The sequence below is a fragment of the Amphiura filiformis genome, chromosome 5 (assembly GCF_039555335.1).
Source record: "Amphiura filiformis chromosome 5, Afil_fr2py, whole genome shotgun sequence".
Classification (NCBI taxonomy): Eukaryota; Metazoa; Echinodermata; class Ophiuroidea; order Amphilepidida; family Amphiuridae; genus Amphiura; species Amphiura filiformis.
Genome location: NC_092632.1, coordinates 70,484,924 through 70,504,346, shown reverse-complemented (window position 1 = coordinate 70,504,346; position 19,423 = coordinate 70,484,924). Strand labels below are relative to the sequence as shown.

Genomic DNA, 19,423 nt, shown 5'->3' with positions numbered 1-19,423 from the left:
AGAACTGACAACAACCAGTAGCCCTGCCTGGTTCAAAACAGACTGAAATTATGTAACAAGTAGCATTTGAATGCCCAGTTTCATGTGATTTTGTGAAGCACTATCATGCCCTAATTCACTTCAGTGGCAATTTATACCCTATGCAAAACAAAAAGTATGAGAACAATTTCAATCTCTTTCAGGTGCTGATAATACACTAGATTTACAGCAATTCATGTAATATTCATTTGTTTTCAGTAACCTGCAGTCTTTACTCAACATGTTTTGACAATTTCATAATTCTCTATTACTCTTTCCAGTTTCAACACTCGCCTAGCCCAAGATGTGCAGTGGTTATTATTCTTCCCATTCATCGCCATGACGTTGCTGCTTCTTTTAGTTCACGGTTATCCAGAAGTTGACCTTTTACCCCTGACACATATGAATAAATTGAGGTAGCAGTAGATGCATGATTTCCTTATAGTCATGAATATGCAAATTATATCATTATGCAATGATTTGAGTATGCAAAAACAATTGAATACCTGAGTGAGAGAAGGGCCCAACTCCATCAAAACTGTTTTTGAGATATTAAGAAAAAACTTAATTTTTGGAAAAGTTTTATAGACAGAATGTTTTCATCTTCAGGGGGCCTTTAATACATGAACATACAGTACTACATACATTCGAAATCATATACAATGTTTCCATGGCAACGGTACTGGTCATAATACGAGCTGGACTTGGGCCCTTCTTCCACTAATATACTGCAAGTGCCAGTTTTGTAAGCAGATATGTTATAAATAGCTACAGAAATGTGAAAATTATCCATTAATTGCACAAGTAGAAGCATGTAATATGTTAGCAAGGAAGTTTATTGTAGTCAAAAGCAAATTTCATGGATGAACAAAATTCCTCTTTAACTCAATATTTGTGGACGAAGGGCCCAACTCCATGGAGTTGGGCCTTTCTTCCATGAAAACCATGATTAAGTGTACGTGGAAGACTATTTATAAAGTGGACTTTGGCTCATCTTTCACACACAAGGAAGAACAGTCTGCTGGCAATAAAATGTTGAGTCTAACCCATTTTGTAAAAAATGGAGTTGGGCCCTTCTTCCACTCAGGTATTCAATTGATCAAAAACACTGACATTTGTTTTGTAATGAAAAATTATTTCTTTGGTATTGTGTTTTCAGTAATATAAAAATATTTATATCTCAGTTAGGAATATAATACATTGGTCCAATTTTCTTATTGTATCGATAACAAAAATTTAATTGCTGAAATGTTCTCTCATGAAAAAATCAAATCCTCCTTAAAGTTCTATTAATTATCTATATCAGTTCCAAATTAATTAATATTTCAACTGTTTGCTTAAAATTTTTTATCATAAATTTGGGATCTTATCTGATGATGCTGTTGATCCAAAAGTAGGCAATATTGAAACAGATATACCAGCAATTTATCACTATGACCAATGAAAAAGTCATGTCGTTTCTGAAAAGGTATAGATGGAATGGATCAGATTATTGCACAAAGTCATGTTCAACTCATTATATGATGCGATCAAGCAAAATCAGTCGGAACTCAGAAATATTGATTTTGAAATATGGCCAAACAAAGGAAATATTTCCTGTTGTTTTGGAAACTCTTTAATTGCTCATTGGAACTGGTTGTTCAATTTCAATGGGGTTTTCTGCAAAATCCAGCTTTGTACATAAATGCTTTTTACTATCCTATAAGAAACTGAAAATTTAATATTTCCGAGTTCAGACTGATTTTGCTTGATCGCGTCACATATCGTGAAAAAATCAGTGTTAATTTCTCCACTTACAATGGGTCATTTCATGAACTTACGGTGTGTATCAGTGGCAAATCTCCTTTGAGAAATGGCCCTTAAACATTGTTTTAACTTTTTGAGATTTTGTCTCATATGATGTGTTGAAAAAAAGTTCATATTTAATTCAGAATTTCTCAATGTACACAAATGTTACAACTCTGAACCAGAATACCTTACTGAATTGCTCTCCCAGAAAACTCACCTTCCATGGGTCCAGTCAATCAATCCGCAACATACAAGTCTCTTTTCTCAATACCCACATGCAGAAAACATATAGGCAATAGAGCCTTTGTTGCAGGTTGCCGTGGAACCCAGCTGCCACATCATATCAAAGATACAAGCTCTACCTTGTTTTCCAAGGAACTTTTGAAATCACATTTATGTTGAATTGTGGTTGCATTTTGCTTTGTACAATGTATATATTTTTGGGCGATAATAAGTTATTGTATGTAGGTCATAATTGGTTTTTAGTATAGAAGTATTATCATGATAATAGCTTATGTGCAAATTTGGTGTTGTGGTTAGATAGTCTTTCATCACAGTACAAAGTGCAATACAAAACTTCTGTAAAAATACAATTTCTGGGTTTCTTTTTTCTTTTATTTTTCATTTTCTAGATTTTCTGTGATTGTGTATGATATACTGCACCAAGAAAGTATCCTTACACTTGGAAACATAATCATAATTTCAAAACTGAACCATATTGGGGTAAATTTGTTTTTTTAATAGATGCACTATCTAATCCGGCACATTTTGACACCCCATTGAATCCAATGTGACTTCAAGAAGCAAAGTTACGAGCATTTGATTAGACGAAGGTCCAGTTTTAAAAGTGACACACTGGCCTATTCAAAACTCCACGGACTAGACATTTGGTTTGAGAGTGATAAATGTCTAATTTGTGTGTGCCTTTAATTTAAAACAAAAGGAACAAAAGAATACTGAAACAAAAGAGCTGACAAATAAAATGCATGTTATGAAAAGTACAGAGACGTAAAAACTGAAATAAATACTGCTTTAAATAAAGTTTCATTGAAGAAACTGTGTAGGCGCTTGTTGGATCTTTTTGCGCCTTGTATAGGCCAATTTGTCACTTTTAAAACTGGACCTTTGTCTATTCAATTGCTTGTAACTTTACTTTTGGATGTCACATTGGATTCAATGTGGTGTCATAATGTGCAGGATTAGATACTGCATCTATTACAAAAACAAAGTTACCCCGATATTGTTCAGTTTTAAAATTGTGATTATTTTTCCAAGTGTAAGGATACTTTCTTGGCGCAGTATATAATGGTGTTCACAAATATGTGTGTAGTGTAGTTTAGGGTGATGCATAAACCTGTAATAAAGTAAATGAAAAATCAACAGGGAAATAGTAACATTGATAAAGTTTGAAATGTTTTCCTCTTTCCTCATGTTTTTATATACCAGAACATTTTCAAATTTGACAATATTTTTGCTAAATGAATTAATCTGCAAGAAATTTTTTGTGCATAAACATTATGCAGCAAGAGGTTTCCAGTGGTATAAAAATCAGAACTTTTTTTGAGAAAAGTGGGGATGAGGCTGTGGATCACGAAATGCCCTTTTAATAAAGTGTATACATGTATGTAGTACAAAAACAATGTTGGTGTCATTGTAAAGCTTATTTTACTCATCCTTGCAACTCTATCATTATATCAAAAAAGTGGAATTTTGACATGTTCCTGTTTATGTGGGAAATAGTCACATTTGTGTAATGTAGAAAATATATGTGTCTGCATGTTTCTGAATGTTGATTGATAGAAAACTATAAAAAAAGTCAACTTTTATTCACTTGCTTTGGCTTATTATGACAAAAGGACAAAACATACATTTGTCACCAAAATTTAATAGTGGGGCACCACAAATAAACAACTTTTCGAGAAAATCAGGTTTGAAGAAATGCCAATTTAAAATCGAGTTGTGTAAATCAGACATTCATCATATTTTGTAAATGATGTGAAATTTCTGTAGTAAACTAAATAGATTTAATGTTTATATATTTTTCAGAAGAAATAAATACATAATATTGCTGGCAAACTGAAAACAATAAGTGCAAAACTATACGTCACTATGGAAAACACGCAATACCCTAACCTAACGTTAACCTTACGCCACCTCGATCGCCATGTAATCCCTATGGTGTTACTTTTCGTCGTCTTCATTCCATAGTGGCATATAGGTCCGATACGTCACTATGACATGCAATGTTTTTCATTTTTGCCGATATTTCTTTATTATAACATGTATATAAAAAGTGACGTATGGTCGATATGCCACTATGGAAAACACAAAATTTCACTTTGTAACTATACGCCACATTTAATTAATTAATTAATTACTAATTAATTAGCTAATTTTGACTGATGAGACTTAGCAAATGAAAAAGAACATCATTTAAAACATGTGCCAATTTTTAAAAAAAATGACCAAAAATCACTATACGCCACTATGGAACACAGCCGATGATTTGTCCCTTATCTTAGAATGTCCATTGTGCCCCTTTTGTAGTACAGTCAGTGTAAATTAGGGTTAGTCTAACCTGAAAAGGCTAAGGTAAAATTTGTTCGGCTTACATATGTGTATTGATATAGAATGGCGTGCACGCTGTTGGGCGCAATGCTTATGCTAGATGTGCATTGTGTAATGTGTGACTGGCACACGCTTATGTGAATTTACGCGAGTGTGAGTTAGGACTTTGACACGCGCATTTACAAAAGCCGAATAATTTCTGCCTTATACAAACCGAACAAACTTTAGTTGCAGTCAGTGAATATTAAATGAGACCTGGACAAGTAGTGTTTGTTTTATTGAGGGTATCTGAATGTCTTGTGGGATGTTATCTTATTAACTGTGAGAAATTCTCAAAGACATACACCAAGGCACATGTGAAGATAGAACACATTCACTTAATGGGTAATATCAATAACATTGGTGTAAGATGCGTTATCATAACCTTATTCTAAGGGGAATGAGTGCACAAATATTATTAGATGTATAGCTCCCATGTGTGAACTTTGGACTCTTTGTAAGGGGCTATGCAATAATTCCTGGGGGAGGGTAAAATTGGGGGTGCAAGAATTTTTTGCCCAGCCAAGAGGAAGAATTTTTGGCACACATTCATGGGGTGCCTTTTAAATAAACACTCTAAAAACGCTTGGGAAAACAGTACGGAAACGCTTAAATATACGCCTGCATTATAATTATATATCTAGACCATTTAAGGTTTGCAAATTAGGATCCCGAAAATTTGGCATATGCAGGGGGGGGGCAAATATTTTTGGCAGGTCGAGAGGTGGGGGGCTAGACCCTCCCTCGGGTCCATGGAGAACGACTGGTAATGTAGATTACATAGCATTAAAAATCAACCCAATACATGGACCCTCCCAGTCTGTAAGCAATTTGACTTCCAGTCCCACAAAATGCTGGGAGTTCACTTTTACGGATTTGGAGTCACGCAATCTTTCTATATACCACGTCCATGTTTTCACTACATTAACGTTTGTGTAACGACTAAACAACGATATTGTATCCGACCAATCAACGCAGCTTGGCAGCGGGATATTTGAAAAGGCTTCCTAGCTAAATAATGTGCAAACATTTGCAAACCGCACGCGATAATATACATAATATGGACAATAGGCCTAAGTCCGAGTCAGTGGTTGCCTTTTATTATTGCGCTGCACCATGGGTCTATCAGACGCGTGCCACTTGAGCTCAATACCTCTCAGTTGTTGACAAGTGTCCCATCCGATCTTAAGCGTCACATCCCGCGGCATAGCTTTGTGCTACCATATTTGAATTGAAACTGGGGCGGGGCTTTCGAATTGACATCGGAATCACCGTGCTTCGTTGAACGAATATTTGGAAGTGAGATTTTTAACAGATGGGACCAGTCTCGGCATCAGCGCTCAATGGACTTTCGCGTTCACTTATAATACTGAGTATATTTCTATATTGCTGCATGGTTGACTGTGGTGGGTGTAATTAGTGGCGTCGATTTGTGGATGAAGAGGAATGGGTTTTTGGCATTGAAGAAAATAAGGGGGGGAGTTGGCATTTTTGTTCATAGGGCATTACGTAATTATTTATTGTTACATTATCCAGAGATGGAACCGAACCGAGACTGGGGGCCAGTCTAGTGGGGGGCAAGCAATTTTTTTGCAAGCCAAGAAGTGGGGCAAGATTTTTGGAAATGCCATTTGGAAATTTTACCTCCAGGGAGCTGATAATTATTGCACAGCCTTAACAAATGGTTATATCATTTTTGTGCAGTAGTTGACAACAGCTTTGGGGGATCAGTGACTGAATACACTATATGTGACCATCCACCACAACTGAGCCCGGATGTCGCCAGTGCCACTATTGAGATATGCTCCATTGAACTTAACAATAAACAATAGGAAACAAAGGATTTATTGACTGTTTTATTGATTTTTCACTACTTAAATGTCAAGTACTATAGACATGATATACATCATTTTAAAACTAATTTCAAGCAGAATATTTTGGTTGAATATCTCAAAAATGATGATTGGCGACTTCAGGGCTCAGTTGTGCTGGATGGTCACATATATTCAAGATTAATACAATTTTGCAAGTGTTCTTAAAACTGGTGAAGAACAAACTTTAGTTGCAGTCAGTGAATATTAAATGAGACCTGGACAAGTAGTGTTTGTTTTATTGAGGGTATCTGAATGTCTTGTGGGATGTTATCTTATTAACTGTGAGAAATTCTCAAAGACATACACCAAGGGAGATGTGAAGATAGAACACATTCACTTAATGGGTAATATCAATAACATTGGTGTAAGATGCGTTATCATAACCTTATTCTAAGGGGAATGAGTGCACAAATATTATTAGATGTATAGCTCCCATGTGTGAACTTTGGACTCTTTGTAAGGGGCTATGCAATAATTCCTGGGGGAGGGCAAAATTGGGGGTTGAAGAATTTTTTGCCCAGCCAAGAGGAAGAATTTTTGGCACACATTCATGGGGTGCCTTTTAAATAAACACTCTAAAAACGCTTGGGTAAAACAGTACGGAAACGCTTAAATATACGCCTGCATTATAATTATATATCTAGACCATTTAAGGTTTGCAAATTAGGATCCCGAAAATTTGGCATATGCAGGGGGGGCAAATATTTTTGGCAGGTCGAGAGGTGGGGGGCAAGCAATTTTTTGCAAGCCAAGAAGTGGGGCAAGATTTTTGGAAATGCCATTTGGAAATTTTACCTCCAGGGAGCTGATAATTATTGCACAGCCTTAACAAATGGTTATATCATTTTTGTGCAGTAGTTGACAACAGCTTTGGGGGATCAGTGACTGAATACACTATATGTGACCATCCACCACAACTGAGCCCGGATGTCGCCAGTGCCACTATTGAGATATGCTCCATTGAACTTAACAATAAACAATAGGAAACAAAGGATTTATTGACTGTTTTATTGATTTTTCACTACTTAAATGTCAAGTACTATAGACATGATATACATCATTTTAAAACTAATTTCAAGCAGAATATTTTGGTTGAATATCTCAAAAATGATGATTGGCGACTTCAGGGCTCAGTTGTGCTGGATGGTCACATATATTCAAGATTAATACAATTTTGCAAGTGTTCTTAAAACTGGTGAAGTTTATTTTAAAAAAATTACAAATTACAAAAAAATAGGTCCTAGACATTTATATCTAGTTTTTAAAAATTAAATATTAGAGAGATTGCGATTTCGTACATGGAATCTATTCAAAACCACTCTCCTGTGACCATGGTGACGGGATCTTGAATAGATTCCACGTACGTTCGATGCTACGTTTGGAAATCGCAATCTCTCTAATATTTTTTTTTTTTACTCAAGAATTGTGAAAGACTGGTCAAAATGGTTAATATAGCATATTTTGTGGATTTAATTTATCTATATCAATGATAGATTTCTTTAAATTAAGTTCAGAAAGATAAAAAGTTGAGTTGTGACACTTACTAAATTTTCACAACTCAAATTGTTATCTAATATTAAAGTAATGCTGGTGGTTAGGAAAGTATGCAACAAAACCTTCCAAATCCTGAAACTTGTTATTTTTAGCCATTATGGAAGGTTTTCATTCAATTCCCTTACATCTTTCAAATTGACATTGAATCACAAATTTCATAAATATCTTTCTTGTACAAACATCAAATAATGTTGTGTGTGTTGTGCTTATTTTAGTGCCATGCCTATTATTATGATTCTATTTGTTGAAAATGCCAAGGTAATTGAGCCTGTAGTCCTTGAAGACTGAGATGCAGTATAACACATATGTGACGTGTCATGTCAAAAGCAGACACTTTTGGGCAGGATCGTAAATGGTGAAACAGCCAAAAATCTGCCCAGGGGTGATTTTTTCACAATTTGGGTTTGTTGCGAATTTGTGATGTTATTAATGTTAAAAATATTGTCTGATAGTTTCAGACCGGAATATAACTGGCATCTTGTATTCTTTTTGATATTTTTCAAAGTAATTCCTACTCTCAACATTGTTAATAATATTTGTAAAGGCCCATATCTCAATTTCCAATTTTATAATACCATAACTTCCGAACTCAATATCTTCGCTTAGGAATGTCCTATTTCATTGGAGAAAACAGTGTTGTGGCGCAAAATATCTCTTTATTTAAGATATGTAAAAAACTCAAAATTGATGATCTGCCCAAAAGTGTCTGCTTTTGACATGACATGTCACATATTTTAATATGTTATGTGACGTGTCACATATTAAAATATATTATATTATATATTTTATATATATAAAATATTATATATTTTATATATATAAAATATTATATATTTTATATATATAAAATATTATATATTTTATATGTAACGTGTCATATTAAAATATATTATATTATATATTTTATATATATAAAATATTATATATTTTATATGTGACGTGTCATTATGGCTTTAAAAAGCCATAATGTGCAATTTGCTCCACAGCAACGCCTTCAATTTTTTTTTGAATTTCTACTTTTTACACTATTGTAATGGTATATGGCCATTGGTGTACATAAATGCCATGTGAAAGACTAAGCCTGAAGTGCTTTAATTACAATAAAATTTAACATTTATAATAAAACCGGAGATCTCTGGTTTTATTCTGAGCTCACTGATCGAGTACTGGATAAACACATTGTTCCAAAAAAAATAGGTTACTCACAAAACAGATGCGACAGCTCATTTGATTTTGATGTTATTAAAGTAACGTTTTTTTGTGCTTGAAGTGCATTGAAAGGGGTGCCAGGTATAAATATTAAATTAAAACTATTCAACTGGGGTCACATTTTTGAAAGGCTATGGTCCAGAGACTATGGTATCGCACTGTATCCTAGGTACATTTTCAGGCCGTCTGTTGACCAATTGCAGCCAGATCAACAGATGGTACAATACCATTACGAAAATGTGAGACCAGTTGAATATTTTGATGAGTTCAATTTAATATTGCAATGTGGTCATGGTGGTATCATGAACTGCAGTATATAAATGTTAATGGTCAACTAGGCAGTGCCTTTGACCAGCTAATACTTGCCAAACCAAACCAATAATACATGCCTTAAAGAGTATCAAAGACTAATAAGAACTAATTCTGCCATAGGGCAGCTATTGATTACGTCTCTAATCCATGGATACTGCAACGTACACGGATGGTCCTAATGGCAGATACACCAAAGGTTACTTGGCTCATTGGTTCCAATACCAATGTTGTTTCTTAGAAATATCTTCATTGCACATAGGTGCATTAGATGAATGTTCTTAATTGAAGGTTCTGTTACCATTACGATGGGTAGAGCACATGTAGGTGACCAGGTATGCTCAAGGCACATGCAGATCTACAAGTGAACCCAGTTGTAGTATAATCATGATCCATCATATGCCACTGTACAAGCTGTCCTTTCCGAGGCAGTATACAATAAAAGACCATACTTCCAGTTATTTTTTATTCCAAATCCATGATGCCTTTGGGACATGAAGTACAGTATGGATGCATTCTAAGGATAGAGATGTAGGTCCGATGTAGGTCCAGGGAAGGCAACAAAGATCTTGTAATAACGTGGGTTTAAATTATATCATGGACACTTTAATAAGCTTTAATAATAATTGTTAATTGCAGACTATAGGCTAATTGTGTTTGTTTGTTTTTTTGTTCATTGTTTTATTTTTACTCTTGTTAACAATTAGATGACCTAATACCTAATTGTCGGTGGGTGTGTTTGTGGTTTTAAGTTTGTATCCATATTCAAACTGTGGAGATGTGCATGTCTGTGGAGCCTGATCCTAACCATGGAGCGCCCCTGGCTGAAATTTGATATACTTTTGATACACCACTTTTGATACGTATGAAAAATGTATAAAATAAAAAGTATTTGAATTGGAACCCTCATTTCATACACTTTTATGTATCAAAACTGTATCAAATTAACATTGCATACATATTTTATACATATCAAAAGTGTATCAAATGCCAAGATAATGTATCAAATAAGTATCAAATGAAATGTATCATTTCATTTCATACATATTTGATACATAATTATATCAAAAGTGTATCAAATATGTAACTGTATCAAATCAGGGTTCCAATTTAAACTGTATCAAATTAGCATTGAAATTTTAATCCTTTCATTTTATACACATTTCATACATAATTTATATCAAAAGTGTATGAAATATGTAACTGTATCAAATCAGCGTTCCAATTTAAACTGTATCAAATTAGCGTTGAAATTTTATCCTTTCATTTCATACATATTTCATACATAATTATATCAAAAGTGTATGAAATATGTAACTGTATCAAATCAGGGTTCCAATTTAAACTGTATCAAATTAGAATTGAAATATTTATCCTTTCATTTCATACACATTTCATACATAATTATATCAAAAGTGTATGAAATATGTAACTGTATCAAATTAGGGTTCCAATTTAAACTGTATCAAATTAGCGTTGAAATTTGAATCCTTTCATTTTATACACATTTCATACATAATTTATATCAAAAGTGTATGAAATATGTAACTGTATCAAATCAGGGTTCCAATTTAAACTGTATCAAATTAGCATTGAAATTTTATCCTTTCATTTCATACACATTTCATACATAATTATATCAAAAGTGTATCGAATATGTTACTGTATCAAATCAGCGTTCCAATTTAAACTGTATCAAATTAGCATTGAAATTTTTATCCTTTCATTTCATACATATTTCATACATAATTATATCAAAAGTGTATGAAATATGTAACTGTATCAAATCAGGGTTCCAATTTAAACTGTATCAAATTAGCGTTGAAATTCTTATCCTTTTATTTTTATACACATTTTATACATAATTTATATCAAAAGTGTATGAAATATGTAACTGTATCAAATCAGGGTTCCAATTTAAACTGTATCAAATTAGCGTTGAAATTTTAATCCTTTCATTTTATACACATTTCATACATAATTTATATCAAAAGTGTATGAAATATGTAACTGTATCAAATCAGGGTTCCAATTTAAACTGTATCAAATTAGCGTTGAAATTTTAATCCTTTCATTTTATACACATTTCATACATAATTTATATCAAAAGTGTATGAAATATGTAACTGTATCAAATCAGGGTTCCAATTTAAACTGTATCAAATTAGCGTTGAAATTTTAATCCTTTCATTTTATACACATTTCATACATAATTTATATCAAAAGTGTATGAAATATGTAACTGTATCAAATCAGGGTTCCAATTTAAACTGTATCAAATTAGAATTGAAATATTTATCCTTTCATTTCATACACATTTCATACATAATTATATCAAAAGTGTATGAAATATGTAACTGTATCAAATTAGGGTTCCAATTTAAACTGTATCAAATTAGCGTTGAAATTTGAATCCTTTCATTTTATACACATTTCATACATAATTTATATCAAAAGTGTATGAAATATGTAACTGTATCAAATCAGGGTTCCAATTTAAACTGTATCAAATTAGCATTGAAATTTTTATCCTTTCATTTCATACACATTTCATACATAATTTATATCAAAAGTGTATCGAATATGTTACTGTATCAAATCAGCGTTCCAATTTAAACTGTATCAAATTAGCATTGAAATTTTTATCCTTTCATTTCATACATATTTCATACATAATTATATCAAAAGTGTATGAAATATGTAACTGTATCAAATCAGGGTTCCAATTTAAACTGTATCAAATTAGCGTTGAAATTCTTATCCTTTTATTTTATACACATTTTATACATAATTATATCAAAAGTGTATCAAATATGTCACTGTATCAAATCAGCGTTCCAATTCTAATGCTGGCCAGCGGGACCGCCCAATTTTTGATACATGCCATTTGATACACTTCTGATATAGTTTTCTGATACACTTTTGATACAGTTTTTTGATACACCTTTGATACAGTTTTTTGATACACTTTTGATACAGTTGTTTATACACTTTTGATACGGTTTTTATACACTTTTGATACACTTTTGATACACTCTTTATACACTTTTGATACAGTTTTTGATACACTTTTGATACAGTTTTTCAAATTTCAAAATTGGTCCAATCAAGCTCAAATTCAACAAGAATTATCCTTACATGATCTAAACATATTTACAAACATTAATGACCCCAAAGCTTAAAGTAAAGGGGTCAAAGGTCAAATTTTGAAATTAGTCTAATCAAGCTCAAATTCAACACTGCCCAATGCTGACCTCTAGCACTTTCCCCCATCACGGAGCAGCTCAATGCTGCTGCTGCGTTGCCATAGTCCTCATAGAACCGTCGGCATTCTCTTGCGTGCTTTCTCTCTTGCCACGGCCATTCCACCATTAGTCCACATTCTGATGTTATCAATCCATCCTGTTTTCCTTCGACCTGGCCTGGCTTTTCCTTCTACTTCTCCTTCTATCGTTATCTGAACAATGCTATCTGGACGCTGCTTCCAATGACCATACAGGGATATCTTTCTTTTCTTCAGCTGGCTGAGCAGACCTTGTTTCTCTGTGATACCCACTTTCTGACGGATCCATGCATTGGTTTTCCTATCTTTCCAGCTGACCTGAAGCATTCTGCGCCATACCCACAGCTCAAACGACTCTATCTTCTTGATATTGCTTTGTTTTAGGGTCCAACTTTCTGCACCATAAAGGGCTATACACCAGACAAGGGATCTCACCAGTTGTTTCTTCAGCTTCAGGCTGATCGCTTTAGCCTTCCATAACCCTAATAATTGGCTGGTGGCATCTCTGGCAATTGCTAGTCGAGCATTGATCTCTGGTGTAGAGTCTGCATCACACCCTACCATTGAGCCAAGGTATTTGAACCTTTCAACCTGCTTGATTGGCTTTCCACCCAGCTCAATGCACTTTCCCCTATTAACATTCAAAATTACAACGCAATAGGACAAATGTGTGAGAAAGTATTGCAAAAGAAAAGCAAAACCCAACCAAAATGGAACATACATACATCAGAGGGCCTGCTTGGAAAGCAGTGCTTGTCACTGAAGTTGTTACCCTCAATAAAGAGACAAAAAGTCTACCAATAACAAAAAGATTCAGCAGGGTTTTTTACTATACAGGCATGTGCTATATTCATGCTTAATAATATATACATAGAGGCCCTATATGTAGTAAGCTTACCTTATCAGAACAAAGTCCATAAAATATCCTCTTTAATCACAGTCCCTGATTACAACTACATTGTAACCTAATGTGCAGTCTACAAGCATGTTTGTATCTTCATCATGATAAATAAAACACCATAATTTGCTCTAAAATACAGTACATTTCCAAATGCAAATCCTGGTGTTAACTGCATACATGCCACATGGGCAAATTTGAAAATGATGAGTCATTATCTAGACATGTGATCAGTTATTGATACATTTTTGATACACTACAAAAGGTCAGTTTATGAAAGCCCAATTTGATACACTTTTGATATACCTCTAGCCACCCAAAATAAACTAAGTCCAATTTAATATGCTTTTGATACAATGTAGGCAGCCAGAATTTGACTAAGTCCAATTTGATACTCTTTTGATATACCTCTAGCCACCAAAAATTAACTAAGTTCAATTTGATACACTTTACATACACTAAAAAACAGGCAAAGTCCAATTTAATACACTTTTGATACACTGTATGCAGCCAGAATTTGACCAAGTCCAATTTGATACACTTTTGATATACATCTAGCACCCAAAAATGAACTAAGTTCATTTTGATACACTTTACATACACTACAAAACTGCAAAGTCCAATTTGATACACTTTTGATACACCACAAGTATGGCCAAAATTAATTAAGTTCAAATTCGATACACTTTTGATACATTTTTGATACAGTTAGGTGGTATTTGATACAGTTTTGATACCTTTTTTTTTCAGTTGATACATTTTCAATACACCCTTTGTATATCAAAACTGTATCAAATTGCCGTTTGATACAGTTTTAATACACTTTGATACACTTTTGATACACTTCTTGCTGTATAGAATTTCTGCTAGGGGCTGTACTGTTAAACAAAATGTCTTTGAGCCATAGAGAGGGGTATGATACCCATCATTATTGTGTAATACGAAGACCTCCACAGTAAGTTCATTATGTATGGATTTGTGTGTGTAACCACCCCACCAGGGGACACACACATTAGAAACCACTGTTGAAATGCAGACCCACAGGAACTGCGGACGTCCCCAGTTGCCAGTACGTGCCTGGTTAGCCCAAATTGCATGTTAAAGCATATAAACATACGTCCGCAGTTACCGCAAAAGAATTGGGTATGCGGAAATATGCAAACTTAAGAGAAGAATAATTATACCATTGTATACAGGTAGAAGAAAGTAATGCAACACCTTAGTGAAGTGACCTGCATTAGAACACCATACTTTTTCAAATGATGCACAATTAGCCCAAGGCAATTGAGTTAAGACTGGGCTACCTACCTGTATTTCAGCATTTCACTCTGCCTTATTACTATGCTACTCATTATTATAGTCAGATAGCTTCCATTCTCTCAATAGCCAAGTAACTTGAATTTATAGGTTATTTCCGCCCATCAAGTATTTCCTTCGTAAATGAGCATTATTGCAAGAAGCAAACACACTATACTTTTTCTCTTCAGTTTGATAAGCCACATATTATTTAATCAAGTTAGTCCATACAAATATGCATGTGCTGAAAGACTGAGTTGGTATACACTCTTATATATGTTGACATTACCAGGATTAACTGTAGAATTTTTCAGTCTTGGCATTGTTTCGATTTTTAGTCAGTTAGGGGTGTAACATTATTTTTAAGGTTAAGAGACATTTACATTAGTTAAGGGTTAAGAGGGCAGACAGGGTCACTCTTAATGGGACCTCATTTTGTATTGTATCTTAAAAAGTAATGAAGGGGAGCAAAGAAAATTTGGCTGAAGCTGGAATCAAACCTGTTACCTCTGGCATGTCTGGTATGGGAGACCTGTGCTCTACCATCTGAGCTATGAAGCCCTATGATGAATGGCAATCCCAAAAATTTGTTTCCCAAATTTTGGAAAATTTGTGTCGGTCGGGCCCGTAGAACAAGGTTTTCTTTTTCGTCACCTTGCATCATATTCTCACATTATTTTATGTCAAGTATGTATGTAAACATCTTGTTTATTACATTTATTTAATCGAAGCCTGGATTATGTTTCAACAGGAAGGTCAGAAAGATTAGTGATGTTGGAGGCGTTATTATACCCCAATACTTGTAAAACATCCTTCCAACCTATATTCATAATATTATACTTTACCAGAAGACAAGACAGACATAAACCAAACTATATGTATTATAGTGTGTCTCGAGCATAATGAGATATCATTACAAAAAGTCATATTGGCTATTATCAGTAGATAGCTTATTAGTTAGAATAACAAACTAACCATCAGCAGTTGAGATAATCAAAATCATGCGTTATCAGCAGTGCGTAGCTGATGAAGTAGTGAGCTGGCAGCAAATAGGTACAGCTTTTTTACTGCAGCTGAAGTAGCTGTAGCTATCAGTAGTAGCTGATGAGGAACTAATTTCATATAGGCCCATTGATAACTGAATGTAGTGAGCTTTAGCAGGAGATAGAGGAAAGGAAACTTTTGCTATCAGAAACAGACAGCTGAGGAAGTAGTGAGCTGTGCAAGATTTTACTTTCATGATAAAGATACAGTAAACACGTAAATACCCAATTGCTATCAGCAGTAGATAACAATACAGATGAAGAAGTCTGTTTTTAGTAATAATAATTATAATGTGTATTTTGCTATGGACATAAAATAAGGCATTGGTTATAAGTTGTAGATAGTTTGTGAATTACCATCAGTTAGATAAGCTATCAGCAGTAGATAGTTGATAAAGTATTTTTTCCATCAGCAGTAGAAGCTAGTAGACGGTTTTGGCAAATACCTAAATTTGAATTTAAAAAACCTATCTGCAGTTACTCACAATTGCCATGATAAACTTGGTACAGATGAACTGTAGAATATCTGGTGCATAATATAATCGTGTTGTTTATATTCGTCTTGAACTATAAGGTGCTAAAGGCATTATTGTTTTAGATATAATGTACAGTCAGAAATCGATCTTGTGTGAGGAACTTAAAATAATGCAGATGAAAACTGTATCTTTATATGTGCAATCACGTCGTGCTGCGTGTATGACCTTGTTTGGAGGCAAATGTGTCCCCAGTTTAAAATATATATATATATATATATCTTTGCTTAAAGGTACACCACAGGACCTCAACCAACTGTCTTATTTATACTCTAGCAGCATGCGTTTACTTTATTTCTTTGGTGGTTTCTTCCGTTTTATTAACAAATGCAATTTAATTTGTCGGAGAAGCCTTGAGAAATTCATTCTTAGACTCATGTTTAAATTTATGTTTTTAATGAGATAGCACAATCGATAAAATACCAATGTAGTTCGTTCAAACGGAAATAACTTTATTTAATGAAACTCGTATGCAGTTTTTATACAGGAAAATTCAGAATAGTTTGAACCTCGCATATATTGTGAATTAAATAAGTATATATACAAATAACAAAATAACTGATGGGTTGACCTTGATGGTATTGAAAATGACAAAAACAATAATGAAAGACATAGGTAAAAGACAGTATTGGCCAGTGATCCTTGCGAAAGCTTAGAAATATTTTGTTATTGTAGGCATATAGCTTATAAGTGAGGATTAGGCATATTTCTATAAAATTGTCATCATGTTGCTTATTTTGTCCATATGAAAAATTGACAAAATGGAAGAAAACAGTGGCGTAAAAGAGATGTGATGCTTTATTCAATTGCGTGTAGAGTAAATGTCCGCGCGGATCATGAACATGACTTAAATGTGACATTTTACTCGTTACTATCACACTGACAATGTTCGCTTTTGGCAATGCCGTAGCCAGGGCAGCTGCCCCCCCTCCCCCCCCTGTGGAGTCTTACCCCCTTTGAGAGGCCTTTTTTGTAAGTTTAGCCCATTTTTGACCATTTTCGTCAAAGTTTGCCCCCATTTGCCTTGCCCCCCCCTCTCTGGAAAGGTCCTGGCTATGCCACTGGCTTTTGGTATATATATTATCACAGGTATCTTAGCACGCCTACTCTTTACAAAAATGAAAAACATGATTTTTGATAACTATCACTCCGTATCTACGGTAGATAGCATGGATAACGTCTATCTTAACGTGTTCGTCCCATATAAACATGTCCATCCCATATAAACCATCTTAGCAGTTCCGCACCGTTTGTCACTTCCTACTAAGGACCTTGCACCCCTTGGGACCTTTGTTATCTACCCTTAATATGTGTCAGTGATGGCTTACATACAAACAGTAATACGAGTTCAGGTCCCTTAACAAATTTGAAGTCTTTAATTGTCTGTAGCAAAAAATGAACGTTTTGAGTTTAAACAAAATCATCTTAAGTCGCCGGCAGAATCATCAGGGATGCACTACTGCGGTATCATCAATGATTGCCAACGGTGCCAAGATCTAGATAATTTGTGCTACTTCACGTGTATTTGTGGTTTGTTATCTCAATTGAGATTTCTAGAAATGAGTGCAATATAAGCCGTGGGGATTTTGTCTTATCCTGCTCTACTCATTTCAGTTAGCTTTATGTGGCCTTCATTTGCGCACACATATACGACGATGCTTTTGATAAATGGTAACTTAATTTATTCAAAGTCAAACATAAAATACAAGCATGTTGATGTCTAAAATAACTCGATTGTTTGGACAGACAAGAATTTCCACACGAGAGTCCAGTCGTTCTGAATGCAAGAAACATTTTATTTTCAACTCAATACTGTAATTATTATTTTTTCAACTCTGTATCCGTGTAATTAATGTCAATTGATTAATAATCGATGAATTGACACGGACTGGTCAACTATAACCATTGTATTAAATATGTATATACACTCTTAGAAAAGAGCGTTCTTGGCTGTATGCAGAACCCTCAAGAGAAGCGGTTCTTGAAACTTGAAAGAACCCCAAAATAATTTGTTGGCCTTTCCAGAACCCTTTTCATGTTTAAAATTGTTCTTTCTAACCTTTCCAGAACCCTTTCATGTTCTTTGTAGAACCATTTATGGTTCCACATACAGGACGGCTCAAGAACCATTTTAGGTTCTACTTAAAACCCTTTTTGCTAAGAGTCTAACCATTGCATTAAATATCTGAGGAAATAAAAGATTAGTTTCCCTATCCTTTTCTCTCTTCTGGCTCAAAATGCATCCATCTCTTCCTTTCATCACATATTCTTTTTTCCCTTATTTTCGTGTATTCTAGTTTATAGCTCATATCATCTCTATTTTATCTGTTCTATATTTCTACCTACTTGACTGACTTTTCAATATCTCTAGTTATTCCTAACTCTTCATATATCTTTCCGTGAGCAATTACACAAGTATGTTGTTTGAGAGAGTAATCGGCGTGTAAAATATGCTCTATAAAGGTAAAAGACGCTATATATGGCTTTAAGCAGTCATAGATGTATAAGTATTTCCTGCTTTTATCTATCGTCGACCTGGGCTTAAGAGATAGACTGCCGGGCCAAAGGGATCCTCTTGTAATACCTTTTGTAATTTTTGCATCGCTGTCTGATATATGATTGGGTGTGTAAGTAAGACATGATACAATTTTGTTTTCCATAACAATTCTGATGTATATTATGCAGATACTTCACCAAAAGATTGCAATTTTACATTTAACTGGGAAATATACGAAACGTAACGGTTAACATGCGAAAGGTGGCGGTTTATTGGCTATTATAAACAACACACATTGCTTTACACTGAAAATGGTAAATTCCTGATGTTCTGTAAATTGATAGTTGGTAAATTAACTATCTACTGAAGATAGTAAGTATTTATATCAAAGGTAACATAATTATTATCTGTTATCTATATTATTCTAAAGATAACTTGCTAGCTCTTGCTATAGCAAGTAATGCATATTAACTCTATTCAGAAATTGTTGACTTCTGTCAAGTTTTTCCATGCT

General features: G+C 34.1%; 1 protein-coding gene across 1 annotated transcript in view; it reads left to right on the top strand.

The window, feature by feature from the left end:
* LOC140153644 (uncharacterized) overlaps positions 1–2,627 on the top strand; it is a 36,671-nt gene extending 34,044 nt beyond the window's left edge. The window contains exon 13 of the mRNA XM_072176441.1: positions 300–2,627. Within this exon, the coding sequence (XP_072032542.1) occupies positions 300–438 (139 nt within the window). The 3' untranslated portion in view covers positions 439–2,627. The remainder of the gene's footprint in view (positions 1–299) is intronic.
* Positions 2,628–19,423: the final 16,796 nt, after the last annotated feature.